Source organism: Mastacembelus armatus, chromosome 4, assembly GCF_900324485.2.
Source record: "Mastacembelus armatus chromosome 4, fMasArm1.2, whole genome shotgun sequence".
In the NCBI taxonomy this organism is placed as follows: Eukaryota; Metazoa; Chordata; class Actinopteri; order Synbranchiformes; family Mastacembelidae; genus Mastacembelus; species Mastacembelus armatus.
The window spans coordinates 2,455,211-2,470,069 of NC_046636.1; the positions used below are offsets into that span (position 1 = coordinate 2,455,211).

The 14,859-nt window shown below is 39.1% G+C and overlaps 1 protein-coding gene across 2 annotated transcripts in view; it reads right to left on the bottom strand.

The window, feature by feature from the left end:
* exoc2 (exocyst complex component 2) overlaps window positions 1-13,395 on the bottom strand; it is a 41,080-nt gene extending 27,685 nt beyond the window's left edge. For both annotated transcript variants that reach the window (XM_026323405.1, XM_026323404.1), the window contains exons 1-4: window positions 13,333-13,395; window positions 3,999-4,156; window positions 2,078-2,254; window positions 807-933 (exon numbers count right to left, since the gene is read on the bottom strand). In XM_026323405.1, the coding sequence (XP_026179190.1) occupies window positions 807-933; window positions 2,078-2,254; window positions 3,999-4,116 (422 nt within the window). In that variant the 5' untranslated portion in view covers window positions 4,117-4,156; window positions 13,333-13,395. The remainder of the gene's footprint in view (window positions 1-806; window positions 934-2,077; window positions 2,255-3,998; window positions 4,157-13,332) is intronic.
* Window positions 13,396-14,859: the final 1,464 nt, after the last annotated feature.

The window sequence follows — 14,859 nt, forward strand, 5'->3', positions numbered from 1 at the left end:
TCATGTACCGTGGCTGCTTACACTTATAGCTTATATTTTGTGGGTTTAGCCATTGAATAGCAACAACTGAACTCAAAGTAAAAGCCACTTCGTTTGGTTCACTCTATTTAATTTTGACATTGTCAAGGGACTTTCTTCACTACAACTGGGCTGAATATGACGTGACATAACCATCCAGTGACATCACTAAACAAGGATGTACACAGTCACACAGGACATACATCTCCTTCATGTACCAGGTAAGGTGGTGGTGAACAGATAATGTGTTCATAAGTTATGGTCTGCTGACTATGTATGTTAAACATTTAGTGCAACCCTGGGAGGAGAGTGAATGGTACAGCCTGTTTATGAGGGTCCCATCTCTGGCCACGAGCAGTCACTTGCCCTTGGCCCCTCCAAACCAAACAAACACTAAGCCAGAAATGCCAGAACCTGACAACACAAACTATACATCACAACTTCTGCACCCTCTGCAACGCGCGTGGGAGGCAGCACCGCACTGCCTGTTTTGAGGCAGTATATGTACATGTTTGCTGGTTGCTGTCTTAGTTCTTTCCAGATTCATTTCTATTGCTGCTCTCTCTGCTTTATACACAATTATTCTGTTTCCACTCCTTGTGCACAGCGGTTAGAGGCTGTTCAGCCATTGCTCTGTTGGCATAATATTTCAAACACCAGCATATGGGGAGAGTTTGTTTCTGTTTAGGGATGTAAACCATGGCTCTAAACTAGAGTGCGGGTGTTTATGGTGGTGTGATTGTGCTGAGCAATGTTAGTGTGTGTACTTGGATGTTCTTAGTTCGTACTTGTCTATCTCGATGCCCAGTGGATTGCTGGGTCGCAGGGAGAGGGGGGAGATGCCTTTGTTGCGGTCAGTCCTCATGTCGTAGTAGTTCATCTCATCCACCCACACAGCAGATTGGTCCAGGATACCTGCAGGACAGGGCAGGACAGGCGAGACACACGTCACCGAGCTCTACAACACATTCCAGATGTGCACTCACACACAGGCACACACAGGCGAACACCCACGTACAAATTCAACACTCTCAGCATAATTTGTGAATTGACATATTTAGTATTTCATATTATACTAGCTGTACATTCTTCTTCTTGTAATTTTTTTTTTTTTTTTTTTATTATCGTCACTTCTGTCAACTAAACATTTGGCACCAATTGATCGCTAAAGTTCTAGACCAGGGATCTGAAGTGGCGGCGAGAGCTCCATTCAACACGTGCACATGGACATAATACAAATAAATGAAGAAAACATTTTAATTATTTTGGCATGTAGTAAAAATTTGCAAAATATATATAACACAAATAATTTAAATAAACACATTAACCAATAGGACTACATATATGAAGCATAAAACACACTGCAAGTTGTACACAGCTACAGAAGTTTCCAAAGTGCTGGTGTAATTAGTAAAAGACTAATAGTGTGTGTGTGTGTGTGTGGGTGGGTATACCCAATATCTCTACTAATGCTGGAATCATAGATCATTTAAACTGAAATAATAAATATTGGCTAAGTATCCAAAATTACTGACATGTTTGACCTCAGCACATCATCACACATCACACATCCAGCCGTGCTCAGCACTTTTGGGAGAAAGTAAATCTCAATTTCCTTGTGTTTAGTTTGTAGAAATTTTGTAAACCAGTTTAAGTTATGTTTTGGTTATATTTTGTTCTCAGAGTGTCGACCTCTCACACTCACTGTGTAGGTATCTCTTTAAAGAGACGTGTTTCTCATCTGAAATAAAAGTGAGACTGTAAAATCTTTTGAATCAAACTTGTGATTTAGGGAAAACTCTGTGCACAACCTATTTATTGTCTGCAGTGATTTTATAATCTAGCAAAGAGCAGAGAAAAATCAAGGACTTTCTTGCTGTATTTTTTTAGCAAAGTCAAATTTGAGCTGTTGGTGAAATAAATAAATTTAGATACATCACTGTGGATTCTTCAAAAGACACAGTTCATTATTTACTTCCATTGACTTAACAACAAACTGAATAAACAAAATAAAATACTTTTGTCTCTTATTGTCTCTGCAACAAAAACAGAGTCCTACCGATCCTCTCTGGTCTAAGTAGTTTGAATGAGACTGTGGAGGTGCCTAGACCCCCAGACTTGGTGGTGACGATGATCTCTCCCTTGTCGTCTTTGGCAGGACCCACGCGGCACACTATCTTGCTGGCTGACATCCACTCGGCTGTCAGCAGGCAGTTATGGCCGCAGATCGACAGACCTGAGAAGGAAAAGAGGGAGGGAAGAGGTGAAAAGGCTGAGATATATAGGCAGAGTGTGACAGCATAAATAAACAAACTGCAGCTCAGACACATACACATAGACAATATATAACAAGAGGTAAGCACTCAGACAGAATTGGCATCTATCAGCAGGTTTAGTTAAACTGTCACCAGGGTCAAAGTTGAAGCTGGAGTCACGACGGGTGTGGGTGGCCGTGACCTTTCTTCCTCTCACTCAGCTCCTTTAAGCTAACTGTGTCACTTCAGTGCTAAGTGGCTCATTACCAGCACACTGTGCACGCTGCCCCTACATCTGCTGTCCCCTTTTTAAAACCTTTTAATTCTATTCAGACACTAGAAGACAGACAGGGATTACTTTGACGTTTCCAGCTGAGGGGGTTCAGCAAGCTTCACGTGTGTATAATCAAACATCATAAGAGCCTGTGAGAGCTGATCAACAAATAGTCCATAAAACCATGAATAAAATGCCCATTAGAGCCCCATTTCCTGCATCTGTTCTCTACTGGCCACTTTGTTTGAACACACAAGCACTCACACACATTTGTGCATATCTAATTGTCTAATTCCAGGCCCCAGGGACATTCATGGTCAGAAATAGACCGGTATCACTGGCCAGAGCACAACTTGCTAAGCGTGGAGCAGTGTGTAAGCGCTCTGGACTGCCCTCCCCCTTCTATTTCTGAGGAGAGAAAGGGGAACGAGAGGGAAAATACTAGCTAAGAAAAGGTGCAGCGATCAGAGTCATAATTTACCTATGTAGCTTTTGAAAAACATTAAACATTATATACATTGATAAGCTTTTGAGTTTCTCAACTAGGCATACAGAAGCCTAAATATTTACAGGAAGAAGCTAATGTGACTTACATAACAGTAAAATACTTCAGTATCTTTATTTGGCAGGTCTGGACTGAGCTTTTTATTGTGTTTCATTATTATGTTTTTTTTTTTTTAGTGTGTAAACTTTCAATGTTAAATATTTTATATGTCATTTACAATATATGCCAATTTATAATTCCACAATGAAATAGCTCTATATAATTAATTATTACTGATGTGTTAAAAAAAAAACCCATTAAAACATACAATTAGCATTTAACCTGTTCAAGACTGAATTTTTATAATATAATAATATTAAATAAACAATAATAATAATTGAAAATAAAACTTAAAAACTGAAAAACTGATGAAGAATCAGCCTTGTCTCCAATCAGATAAACAAAAACAAACAGTAAACCAGCCTGTTTTGAAGAAGGGGCTGCTTGTTGAAGGATCCATTAATAAAAATCAGTTAATACAGCTGAAGTTACAAATTCTTCAACATGCCAGAACAGAAATTAAATGAAAAAATAGAACAGCTACATTCACATCAGCGTCCCTCCTCTTCACCAGAGAAATAAACAAAAAAATCATCACCTAAGATTAATTATTTACACTAAAACAAATAAATGTTCATCACACAACGTGGTGACAGCTTGTATATTTATAAAGTGTGATGATCTAAGGAAAATATTTATGTACCGTCTATGTATTTTGACATATTAATTTATATACTTACAGGCATATTTTATTAAGAGAACAAGAAAGAAAGCATATAAAAGTGAAGCATGTAAAACACTACCAGTATGATTACAGATAAATCCTTATTTCTCAGCAGAAATGTATTTTTAAGATGTAAACAAACACAGAAACTATAACATTCTTTATGTGTTATAAATGTATTACCGATGAGGTCGGCTGGGCCTGTTCCCAGATTTTCTCCACGGATGGTAACTTTGGTCCAGGCCGGACCCTCCTTGGGCGAGATGCCCGTGACCAGTGGGGGCTGCCGGGCACGAGACATGGTGGCCTGAGGCAGACGGCAAGACTGGATCGATCAGCACCTGGACATGAAGAATATCAGGCAGAGGGTGAGGTATACGGAGACGCTGAGTAACACAAACCCTAGCAAAACCTGTGCACTGACAGTTGAGTTAACAAAGAAGGATCAAAAGAAATCAACAAATCAATTTATTTCTCTTTTTACAGTAAATTAATTAAGGGTTATGAAAAATAACTTAACTGTTTAAATAATTTATAAAAGGGAAAAATGTGCTGGTGACAGATTGTTGAATCTGAAAATTTGCTTGCCTTTGTTCCACACCACTGCAAAGCCTATTCCCTTTAAGCATCTATTAATTTATACACCTTTGGTAAAGAAAAGGCAATTTAAAGATGTCAGTTCGGGCTCTAATGACACGTAATGTGTAAGTGTCATCATTATGACCTTTTAAAGAAAAATATAAATGTTTAGTTTAACAAAAACAGTAAAAATAAACAGCTCTGGAAGCCGACTTAATTCATATAAAGTTAAATAATTTTAAGTAAAAATGGACAAATGTACTAAAAGAATCTGCAATAGCCTCCAGTGCTTTGGGATAATGTCAACATGGAACCATAGCTGGTGAATCCTCAACTGTTTCTTTATAATAAACACCTATTTACTATTTTTTACTATTATTTTAACCAATCCATCAGCCATGTTTACTGAATTACCAAGCACACAGACATTAATGTTTTTAGACCTGGCTGGGGACAGTAAAATATGAGCAGCATTTGGTTGGCAGCTAGTGTTAATATCCCACCCTGCAGGTCTTCAAATACTGTATGTATTGCAGCAGTTATCTCTCAGATAATAGGAAAAATAGATGAGGGAGCCAAGAAGGACAGAGCAGACAGAGAGCAGGGAGGAGGGTAAGAATGTAAACCTCACAGCAAAGGATAAATAAACCTGGCCTCCCCAATCATTCCACATAAGCCCACACAATACATTACAGATTATGGTCCCAAAGAAGGAGCACCCATGCAAATCAGTTCATGTTGAGGCTGTGTAAAGGAAGAAAGGGAAAGATTCCACATGAAAAAAATGAAAGGATGTATTTCAACAGCACAGATGTTTGCTAATAAATTACTGCCAGGTCTCAAGAAGGCCGACCAATCTAGTCTCTCTGAAGCAGCATGAGCGAAGCTTCCGCCCTCTTGCTCCACAGCCAAAACACGTTCTCCACAAACAATGCAAGAGTTCACACGGACCGGACCTGCAAAAAGCTCATAGTGGTAACCCTTCGCACAGTTTTACAGTCAGTAATTAAGTGTAAATGTACAACTGAGTTGCTAGAAGACTCCCAAGAGCTAACCAAGACTGGAATATAAACAGGACGGGACACAACGCTGAGAAGTCTGTTAGTTAGAGATACTTTACTGTGACAAACAAAACAGGTTTAGGACTTTTAAAAGTTATTTCATCATTTATTCATTTGAGAAATATTTCTTACATCTGGAATAAACTGCTTAGTTTATAAAACTGTGAAATTTCCAGAGCACAACGCCAAAACTGCAAATTTGGTTCAGCCAACAGATTAAATTAAATGATACCTGGTGATTAAAAAAAAAAAAAAAAAAAAAACAAAAAAATGAAGCAAATCCACACATTTGAAAAGCTATAATCTTTTCTTCATAAATGACTTTTATCATTTGATCTGAACCTCATTTGGCTGCCTAAAATAAAGTTTCTAAAACAAATTTCTAATGTATACATATTTTAAACTATTTTAAACTGAGCTTCTTTCTAAAAATGTGTAAAGATAATTTAACAATAAATTGTATCATAATTACTAAACGTCACTTCACCTTCTCATCTACTGTATGACGATTTTCTGCTTTGTTTGACAATTTGCGGTTTGAACTGTTTGTCAGAGAAAATGAGACTTGTAAATATCTCACCTTTTAACGCTGATAGACTGGAACAAATACATTTCACTATTTTATGTCCTTTATTTGACTAAATAATCATATTTAAACTATTAACATTTAACCTGTTGGGGAGATGTATCATAAAACTTCGTGTTCATGAGACAATTGGTGCATCCTGTTATTCAGCACAGTTGAATACACACTGGAGCCCCCTGCGCCATTACATGAAATCAAATGAGATATTAATCACTTCAATACTAACCACATGAAAATCCCCTCAACACTTCAGCTCAATGAAAATTTGACCTGTAGCACCAAGTAAATATCACAGGACTCAGAGCTTAGATTCTCACAACACATTCGTTAAACAGGTTAGAAACTGGAGAAATGTATAGAGAATCAATGGCATATGACACAAATTAAATAAAAAGCAGCAGAGGGACAATAGCTCATGTACTGACCCACAAAAATTCTGGGAAACTTTACTGCCACACCCCCCGCCACCCCTCCATCGCCCTGACTTCCCTGAGTTAATGAGAAAACTCCAGCGGGATTTACCTCATGTTGTTGCTGCTGCCCTGTGCTTGTCAGAGGAAATGGAGGGGCTATGGATCTGACATGTAGGAGATAAAAGGTTAACAGGCCTAAAACAAGAACTCGGTATATCCTTCATCAATCCCATATGTTTGGAGTTAGTGCGGTGAGGGGCAGAGGACTGGGATCTTTATTTTGTACAATTCTGATTCTGCTTCCAGGAGTGTTTCTATCCTATCCCCCACTCATCTTGGAAATACACGTGCACAAACACACATCTAGCCTGCCCACACATCCACACACACACTTACTCACTCACACTCACACACACACACACACACACACACTGGGCAGAATGACAGCTCAGCTCGGTTGCGTGCGAGGGGCCCGAGCTGGTGTTGTGTGGTCTGTCTGTATGCGAGTATGTGGAAGGATCTGTGGAGAGGTCTGGGCAGTGTGTGTGTGTGTATATATGAGTGTATACGTGTATGTGTGTGTATGTGTGTGAATGCGTGTGTGTGTGTGTGGTCTGGGTGTGTGGTCTCTGGCGCGGGCCTGGGGAGAGCCTGCTGACGGCTGGGATGAGAAAAGAGCCGCTGTGTTTACTTTACTCTGGGGGCTGTGCATGGACACGGGAACACTGCCCAGACCCTTCTCTATAACACCAGCGTGCATGCACACGTGCACAAACGTGCACATGCACCAACTCACACAGAAATAAAAAGGACCCTTGCACAAGTCTCATGTCACGCACAATCACAAATACTCTGCAAAGTAGGTAATGCAAACTATAACTTCTAACAGGCCGGGGTCTAACTGTGAATGAATTTTTCCTTCAAGTAGCATGAAGAGGAAAACACAAGAAGAGGTTTCTGAAGCTCCTAGTGGAAACCTATGAGGTAGGCAGCATTTTCCACAAATGAGAGAAAAATATTAACCTCCAGGGGGCGTCAGAGTATCCCCTTAAAGTTATACCCCACTTTCTTCCAACATGTGTCGAGCCATGTTGTACTGTGCAAAGCTAAATTTAATCAAAGACAACACAGAACCAGATTTAGCCCCTTTTCTCCCGCTCAATTCTCCCCCAGCCATAATGCTGTTTAGCCCCCAGCCCCAACTTCTCTCTCTCTCTTTGGTAACAGGCTAAAAAGGCAGGTTTGTTTTCCTTGGAGGCTGAGTAACAAACAGCAGGGTTGGCACTAATCTGTGTGGTAGCTGTGGAAGTCTGAGGCTTGGGATCTTCTTGCAGCACTACTAACAAGTGACAACCCTTCCTTGGATCTGTGCTCGAGACCACAGAGGGAAAGCAAAAGACTTCTCATTAAAGCTCTAAACAAATCTCTTTGTCACATGAAACCATTTAAATTTAACAGACCACAGAACACCCCAAAAATGTTGTGCCCATTGGTCTGGCTGACATGGCAGCTAGCGATTTCTTTTTCATATAAAGGAAGGATAAAGTTAAAAGATACATGGGGGAAAACACACACACACCGTAGCTGCTCCATAGAAGAGGTCTCCACGGGTCTCCACGGGTCTACACAGTTCTGATGTGCCAAAACTCGTCCATGATCCAAGTTCTGCTCAAAATAATTGGGTCGGTGTCATTTTACTGCCACGGGTCTCAGGTCTGAGTGTTAATATTCCCAACACCTGAACGAATCCAAATGGACCCGAGTGTACGCAGTATCAGGTGTGTTTCGATCTGAGAGGTAGAACGAGAACTTAACTCCTTGAAAATTAACAGGTCAGAACATTTTTTTTGCCTTCTGATCACCCAGTTGGCTACAGAACGTGTCAATGTTCTGTGTGTGTCAAAGAGAGACTATTGTATTGCTTCTCTTTGCCACCATATCTGTTAAACTGATCAAACTAAGTGAGATGCCTCTGGTGTTTGTGATCTCTTTGTTTGGATCTGTTGGTTCGACTGCAGAGGAGCCTTGTTGGATCAGGTCTAATTATGTTCAGTTCAGGTCTGGCTGTTCTTTGGTGCCCCTCAGATTAGGTCTTTCTTTTCAGAAACTGAACTTAGGCACATCATCTTTGGGTAGGTCTTTCACAGTCAGGACAAACATTCTGGGCCCATAGGAACCTCTATTTTGCAAAAACAATAACCTTAGCCCTAAGATATGATTCAGCTAACAATATTAAATAATCTAGGGTTGAAACAATTATGTCTGACAGTTTTTTGACAGACAAGAAATTCAAATTTAACTGTTAAAGTCATTTATAAGGCAAAAATGACGAACACTTGATTCCAGTTTCTCTGATTTGAGGATTTTGTGTGTGTCTCAGCTGTGAATCCTTATGAATTCAGTATTTTTGGGACTTAAAATGTTGCTCAAAAAGACTGATAATAGACTGATAATAGTTCCCAATGCACTAAAATCAATTGCCAGGGGTTTGAGCTTCACACATCTCCTTCAAGCTCGGACCTTCTTGTTCTGGCAGTAAAACACGACAAACTTTGCACCACAGATGGGCGGAATCGCTCTACATGACCCACCATATCAACACACACTTCCACATGACTAATGAATGAGGTGTTCATACCTTAGATCAGATGCTGCTCTGAACTCAAAGGTGACTCACATATGGCAGTGATTGGCAAGTGTGTGTGTGTGTGTGTGTGTGTGTGTGTGTGTGTGTGTGTGTGTGTGTGTGTGTGTGTGTGTGCGCAAGAGAGAGTCCGATGCATTTAGGAGGCACAAAGGGACCCATTTAGACAGCTCATCACCCTCAACCCCCTCCATCGCCCATCAGAACAGCTAATTCACTACGCCAGTGGCTCAGAATCCCCCCCGCACTAAAACCATTTCACTCCATGCTCCCCAACATTACACAAACACCAGATTCCATCAAAGAGCTCCCCCTCGACTCCTCTGAATGCACAGAGCGAGCCAAACATCACCCTGCCTGAGATGAGTGGTCTGATCACACAAGCTGGGTGAAGCTTTGAACAATCCTCCTCAGTGTTCAATCACACCAAGGCCACCACATGCCTGTAAGATGTGGAGAGGCCATTGCACAGAAATCTGACCATATTATGTGTCACTGTATCACATTTCAAATAAATGGATCATATCAATATAAACTGTACAGGTTCTGTTTGAAAACAGATGCGTTGACCACTGTCAAGTCATTGAGTTTTTCCACAGTGAGTCAGCTTGCGGCCAATCCCAGAGCTCATGGAGTCTTTCGTGACAGAGGACAGAGCGATCAAATGTGTGCCTCTGCTTCACTATCCTACCATCATCATGTCTGCCCACAGGGTTTGTTATCTTTAGGGCTGTCTGTTTGTTTGTTTGTCAGTCTCAAGTGCTTTTCAGAGTTGGGCCTACCGAGGTGAAGTTCCCAATTTCCCATATAAAAATCCTGCAACAATAAACAGAAATATAAAGTACGGACTTGTAAATGCAGGAAAATGTTTTCAGAGGATTAAGAGAATGGAGACAGGCGGCTCTGCCTGGTGACTTGTCGAACTGGAGAGTTGAGCCTTTATGAGTGGGGCTGCAACACTGCTTCACATAACAAACACATCAGTAGCATGAGAAACATCCAGTCACATACCACTGTGAATTATAAACATACTGCTGCTTACACCACAAACTAGTACTGTCATTCATGGTTGGCATTAAAGATTATTGCATTGATTATTGTTTTTAACAATCACTTAACTGTCTATCAAATGTGAGGTTCCAGGAGTCCACAGTTAGACTTTCATATTATATGTTCTGCCTGATCAACATCTCAAAACACAAGCATATTTCATTTATAAAAGCAAGAAACAGAGAAAAACAATAAATACTGTTCTAGGAACTAGATACTATTTCTGATTATTTTGACTGTTGATCAGTCTATTGATTTCTGCTGATTAATTATAAGAAAAACAAACTGAAAAAGATTTGTCCTCTATGCAGAGAAAAGTGATTTAAAAATGCTGCCAATTCATGTTGTTATCAATTAATGGATTAATGAACCACTCCAGTTGTAGCTAATAATATTTCTGCCATGCCAATTGTTATCAATGATTATAATGACTTATAAAGTAGAAGAATAATCTCTCAATATCCCAGGATACAAGGTGACATATTTAAATTGTTCTGTATGATTAAGAGTCAGGAAATCCTCCATATTAAGTAAATGAAACCAAGGAAAACAAAAAAAAAAATAATGAAAACAATAATTTGAGTATCAAAGGAGTTTCCAGTTATTTTTTTGTCAAATTGTTTATGGGCTTTTATTAAATAAATGTTTCAGTAAGTCTAAATAAGTGGGCTCCAACAGTATTGAGTGTGTCTCTTGGAGCCATTTGGTATCATTTTTTCTGAGCCCAGAACTCCTCTGTCTGTCTGTCCAGGTCTGACTGGGTCACAAAAACCATACTGTGAAAACCAGTGGCCTAGCAAGCCTGTCAGCAGGGAGGAGGCTACCAGGTGGGGCAGAGTGCGCAGAGCAGACAGGGGTGGGAGAAAAGTGCCGCTTCACAAACAATGCAGTGCCTGACCCCCGGTGCTCGATTCACCCTGAGGTCTACGGAGCAGCAGCACTGAGGAAAAGCCTCAAAAAACACAACCCACCACATTCCACCAAAACAAACAAGCAGGGCCACCCAAATTTTTCAATTAGAGCCAAAGGAGGGGGCAGGAAATGGATCAGTGAAGCTTAGCACCCGCCATCCCCCAGTCAAACCATGCCGAGGAAGAGAAGAAGAGCGGATACATGTAGTTCTGTAGGCCCTGTCTGTGGACTTGCAAGAAAGGATGTCAACACAAATGATGGAGGAGCTCGGTGAGAACCCGATTCCTGCAAGATGGCCCCTGCCTACTGTTGACCTGTCAATCAACTGCCCTCATTCCCTCTCTCATACAATTAATCAGTTGAACAAACACACATGGTAAGGTACTGTTTCCCTTGAAAAGACCTATCTGAATAAAGCATGCTATACCAATATTTGACAAAGACACACAAGACTGGGGCTTAGAGAGGCTTAGATTCTGTTCTGTTTGAAAACACTACACTTAATGAGACTGAGGCAAGAGGAATGTTTATATCACAACTGGGAAGGTCTTTAGGTTTTTTAAGTAAGTAATATCTTAACCTTCAGATCCACTAAAAAATAACTGTATATGCAATCACAGCTGGAACTGTGCTTTCATATTCTCAGAGTAACACAGGCATGTTACGACATTTCAAAAACAAAAAGAAGCAAATCTGGCTTCGGAACCGCTTATTGCAACTAAATCTGGTTTCTACAAAAAAGCGTGTTTAGGACCAAAAATGAACGTCGAACTTGATCCATTCAAATTTAACGATTACTAACTAACTGATTACTCTGGATTTTAGATTGTTGGTCAAATGAAACAAACAATTTGAATGCATCTTTTACAGGTATATGAAAGTACACAATTTTCTTTAAAAAGTGTACAATTTTGTGCTATATTAGACATTTTATATATAGCTTAAAACAACTTATTGAAGTAATTATCTGCAGTTTATTGACAAAGAAAACTATCACAAGTTGCAGCTATATTATGAAATACAGAAAAGTAACAATTACTTCATAAAAAGTTTGATAAAGTCTCATCATTTATACCTTTCAAGCTTATTTTGGAGGGATTCAAACATGTGGCAGCAATCAGGGAAAAGCATCCCTGTGTTAACATAGCAAGTGAGAGAATTTTATACAAAAAAATAACAAGATCATTCCTGAAAATGAAGACTGATGCCCAGTTTTCAAAAGACGCCAAGAAAGAGCAGATGCCAATGATTAAAAGTATAACTCAGGCAAAGAAAATCACCTGTCTTGGAACTAAATGAGATATATTAGAGATGAAGTGGGAAAAGATTTGTCATGTTTATTCTTCTGAAAGTGCACAGCTGCCTTTCTGAGTCATATGAGATCAGCTGATATGACCATTTTTATTTTTTGAAACCATGCTCCTTCTTTCATCCCTTCATACTTCTTACTCCAGCACTATTTGGAGAATGAAAGGATGAATTTGGAGCATTAGCAGAGAGTGCCTTCCTTTAAATTACAAAGGTCTCTGGATAATCCAGTGATGCAGGGACAGAGACTTCTGAAATTCAGTTTGCTGGTGAGTCAAATGTAAATTTTAAAATCTTGAACATTGTGGGAAAAAAAACCGATGTCACCGACAATATGAAAACTATCTATACGACTGACTACTACAGGTAAGAGGTAGCAAAAAAGGGAAAAAAGATGTCCAGAGACATATAGTCGTATCTAATAACGTTACACTGCCTATGAACAAAGAACAGCTAGAAAATCAGCTACTTTTTACAGGTTGATGCTGCAGTAAGGCCGAATTAGTTAAAAGTCGTTAATGTCTAGTAAAACGTTTCAAAATATGTCCTGCTACAGAACAACACGACATTAGCTTTGAATTAAAGAATTTTCCAATGGAGTTTGGTTCAGCTGGTATTAACTGCCGTTAATAAAGTGCTAAATGACAACATTAGCCTTATCTGAAAGCTGTTTCTACGAACACCGTCAACACCAGACGTGTTACAGATGTTCATCCAACATGCAAAGACTTTGTTATTGATTTGAGAGACAAGGTTTTAGTTTTGTTGACAAATCTGAAAGCTAAGGTTAGCTTCTACTAGCAAGCTAGCTAACTTGTTGTGCCGGAAGTGTTAGCAAACGGTGTCATTTGCCTTCGTCGTAACCGTACAAGCCTCTTTCACCTCTACCTGTCACAACACCGTTACTTTAACTCTGCCTTGAGCATTTTAAGAGAAAACACATTAAAAAACAACCGTAACTTACAGTTTACAGCAGCTTGACTGCAACGACCGCTTCCGACATCCTCTGGCTACTTCCGGTTTTCCGTTGTCAGCCTCCTCTTTCAAAATAAATTACGAGGCAAAAACAGAATTAAAAATGTGATGTTTTTAGATGATATACATGTCACTTGGTAATTTAACACTTCGAAATTTGATTTAGATATCCTCCTTAAAAATGCTGAAAATTATAAGTTATACATTAATGAAATTGAAATTTGAAATGTTTTTTCTTGAAATTTCTTGAAAGAAAAAGGGGAAATTATGAATATCAATAAGAGTGACATACAGAAAGTCAAATATATGTTACCTTTTACTCTTTATTTTGCATAAATCACAGCAGCGACTGAAAGTAACTATTTTAACTAATTTATTCAATTAATTTACTGACAGACAGTTTTGTGGTATTTCTTCCATTATAATTTAGTGGTAAATTTTATACTTCCTACCACACTTATATTCTTATAGCTGTAGTTACTCTACAGTGTAAGAGTTTACACACAAAACATAGAATCAGCTTACAAAATTAACCAGGAACATATGTACCCATGAAATTAGCTCCACTTTCATCACCCACTGTAAATGCTGCATATATGTTATTGCATCAATAACAAGATTTCAATATTATAGAACATAATAATACAACACTCTCAAACAGCTCTTCGCTTTATTTAACTTTTGGTGCTTTAAGTATATTTTATTTATTCAATACTTCTGTATTCTTAACTAGATATATTTTTTATAATTTAACTTTTAATTGCTCAAATGAAGTACAAATACTGTAACATTGCACTACTACTGTACTTTCACCATTGACTTCTGATTAAGTAAAACTTTAAATGCAGGACCTGTAACTGAGTATTTATTTGGATCTAACATGTGGCAAAAACTGTTATTAGTTTGTATTAGTTTTCCCTCTGAGAGTTTTGGATGTCCTTGTGTGAGAATTTCGAAGCCCAGTGGGAGCTTTGCTTCTTTCCTCCTCTCTCTTTTCACGGTGCATCACTGAGGTATTTCCACTTGTTCTGGGAAAGGCGCAGCATCATTAGAAATGCAACAGGGACCACCCAGGCACACACTAGAACACTGATACCATTACATTTATCTCACCAAATTGTGCACGGCAGAAAGAATTTCTGTGATAAGGCAAGGCCCAGTCCCCAGGGAAACCATATTGTCCAATTAGACGGAGTAATCTGGTAATTGAGGGATCAAACTGTGACTTGGGAGTTTGCACAGATGCTGATGCAACAGAGGGGCTGTTTGTCTACATAAACATCAGCTTAAAGCAATGACGCTGGAGGATTTTGATCTAAGTCTCAGTGGTGCAGCCTCTGCCAATGAATGAGAACATTAGTGGCATATCACATCACATAACAAGTGAGTTTACAAAACAGTAAGTAGTAGTAGTAATAGTATATGTGTGATGTTTTGACATAACATCACGTGCTATCCCGTAATATATTTTTGAAGAATATTTAAATGTTTATTTCAGGGCAGTTTTAATATTTTA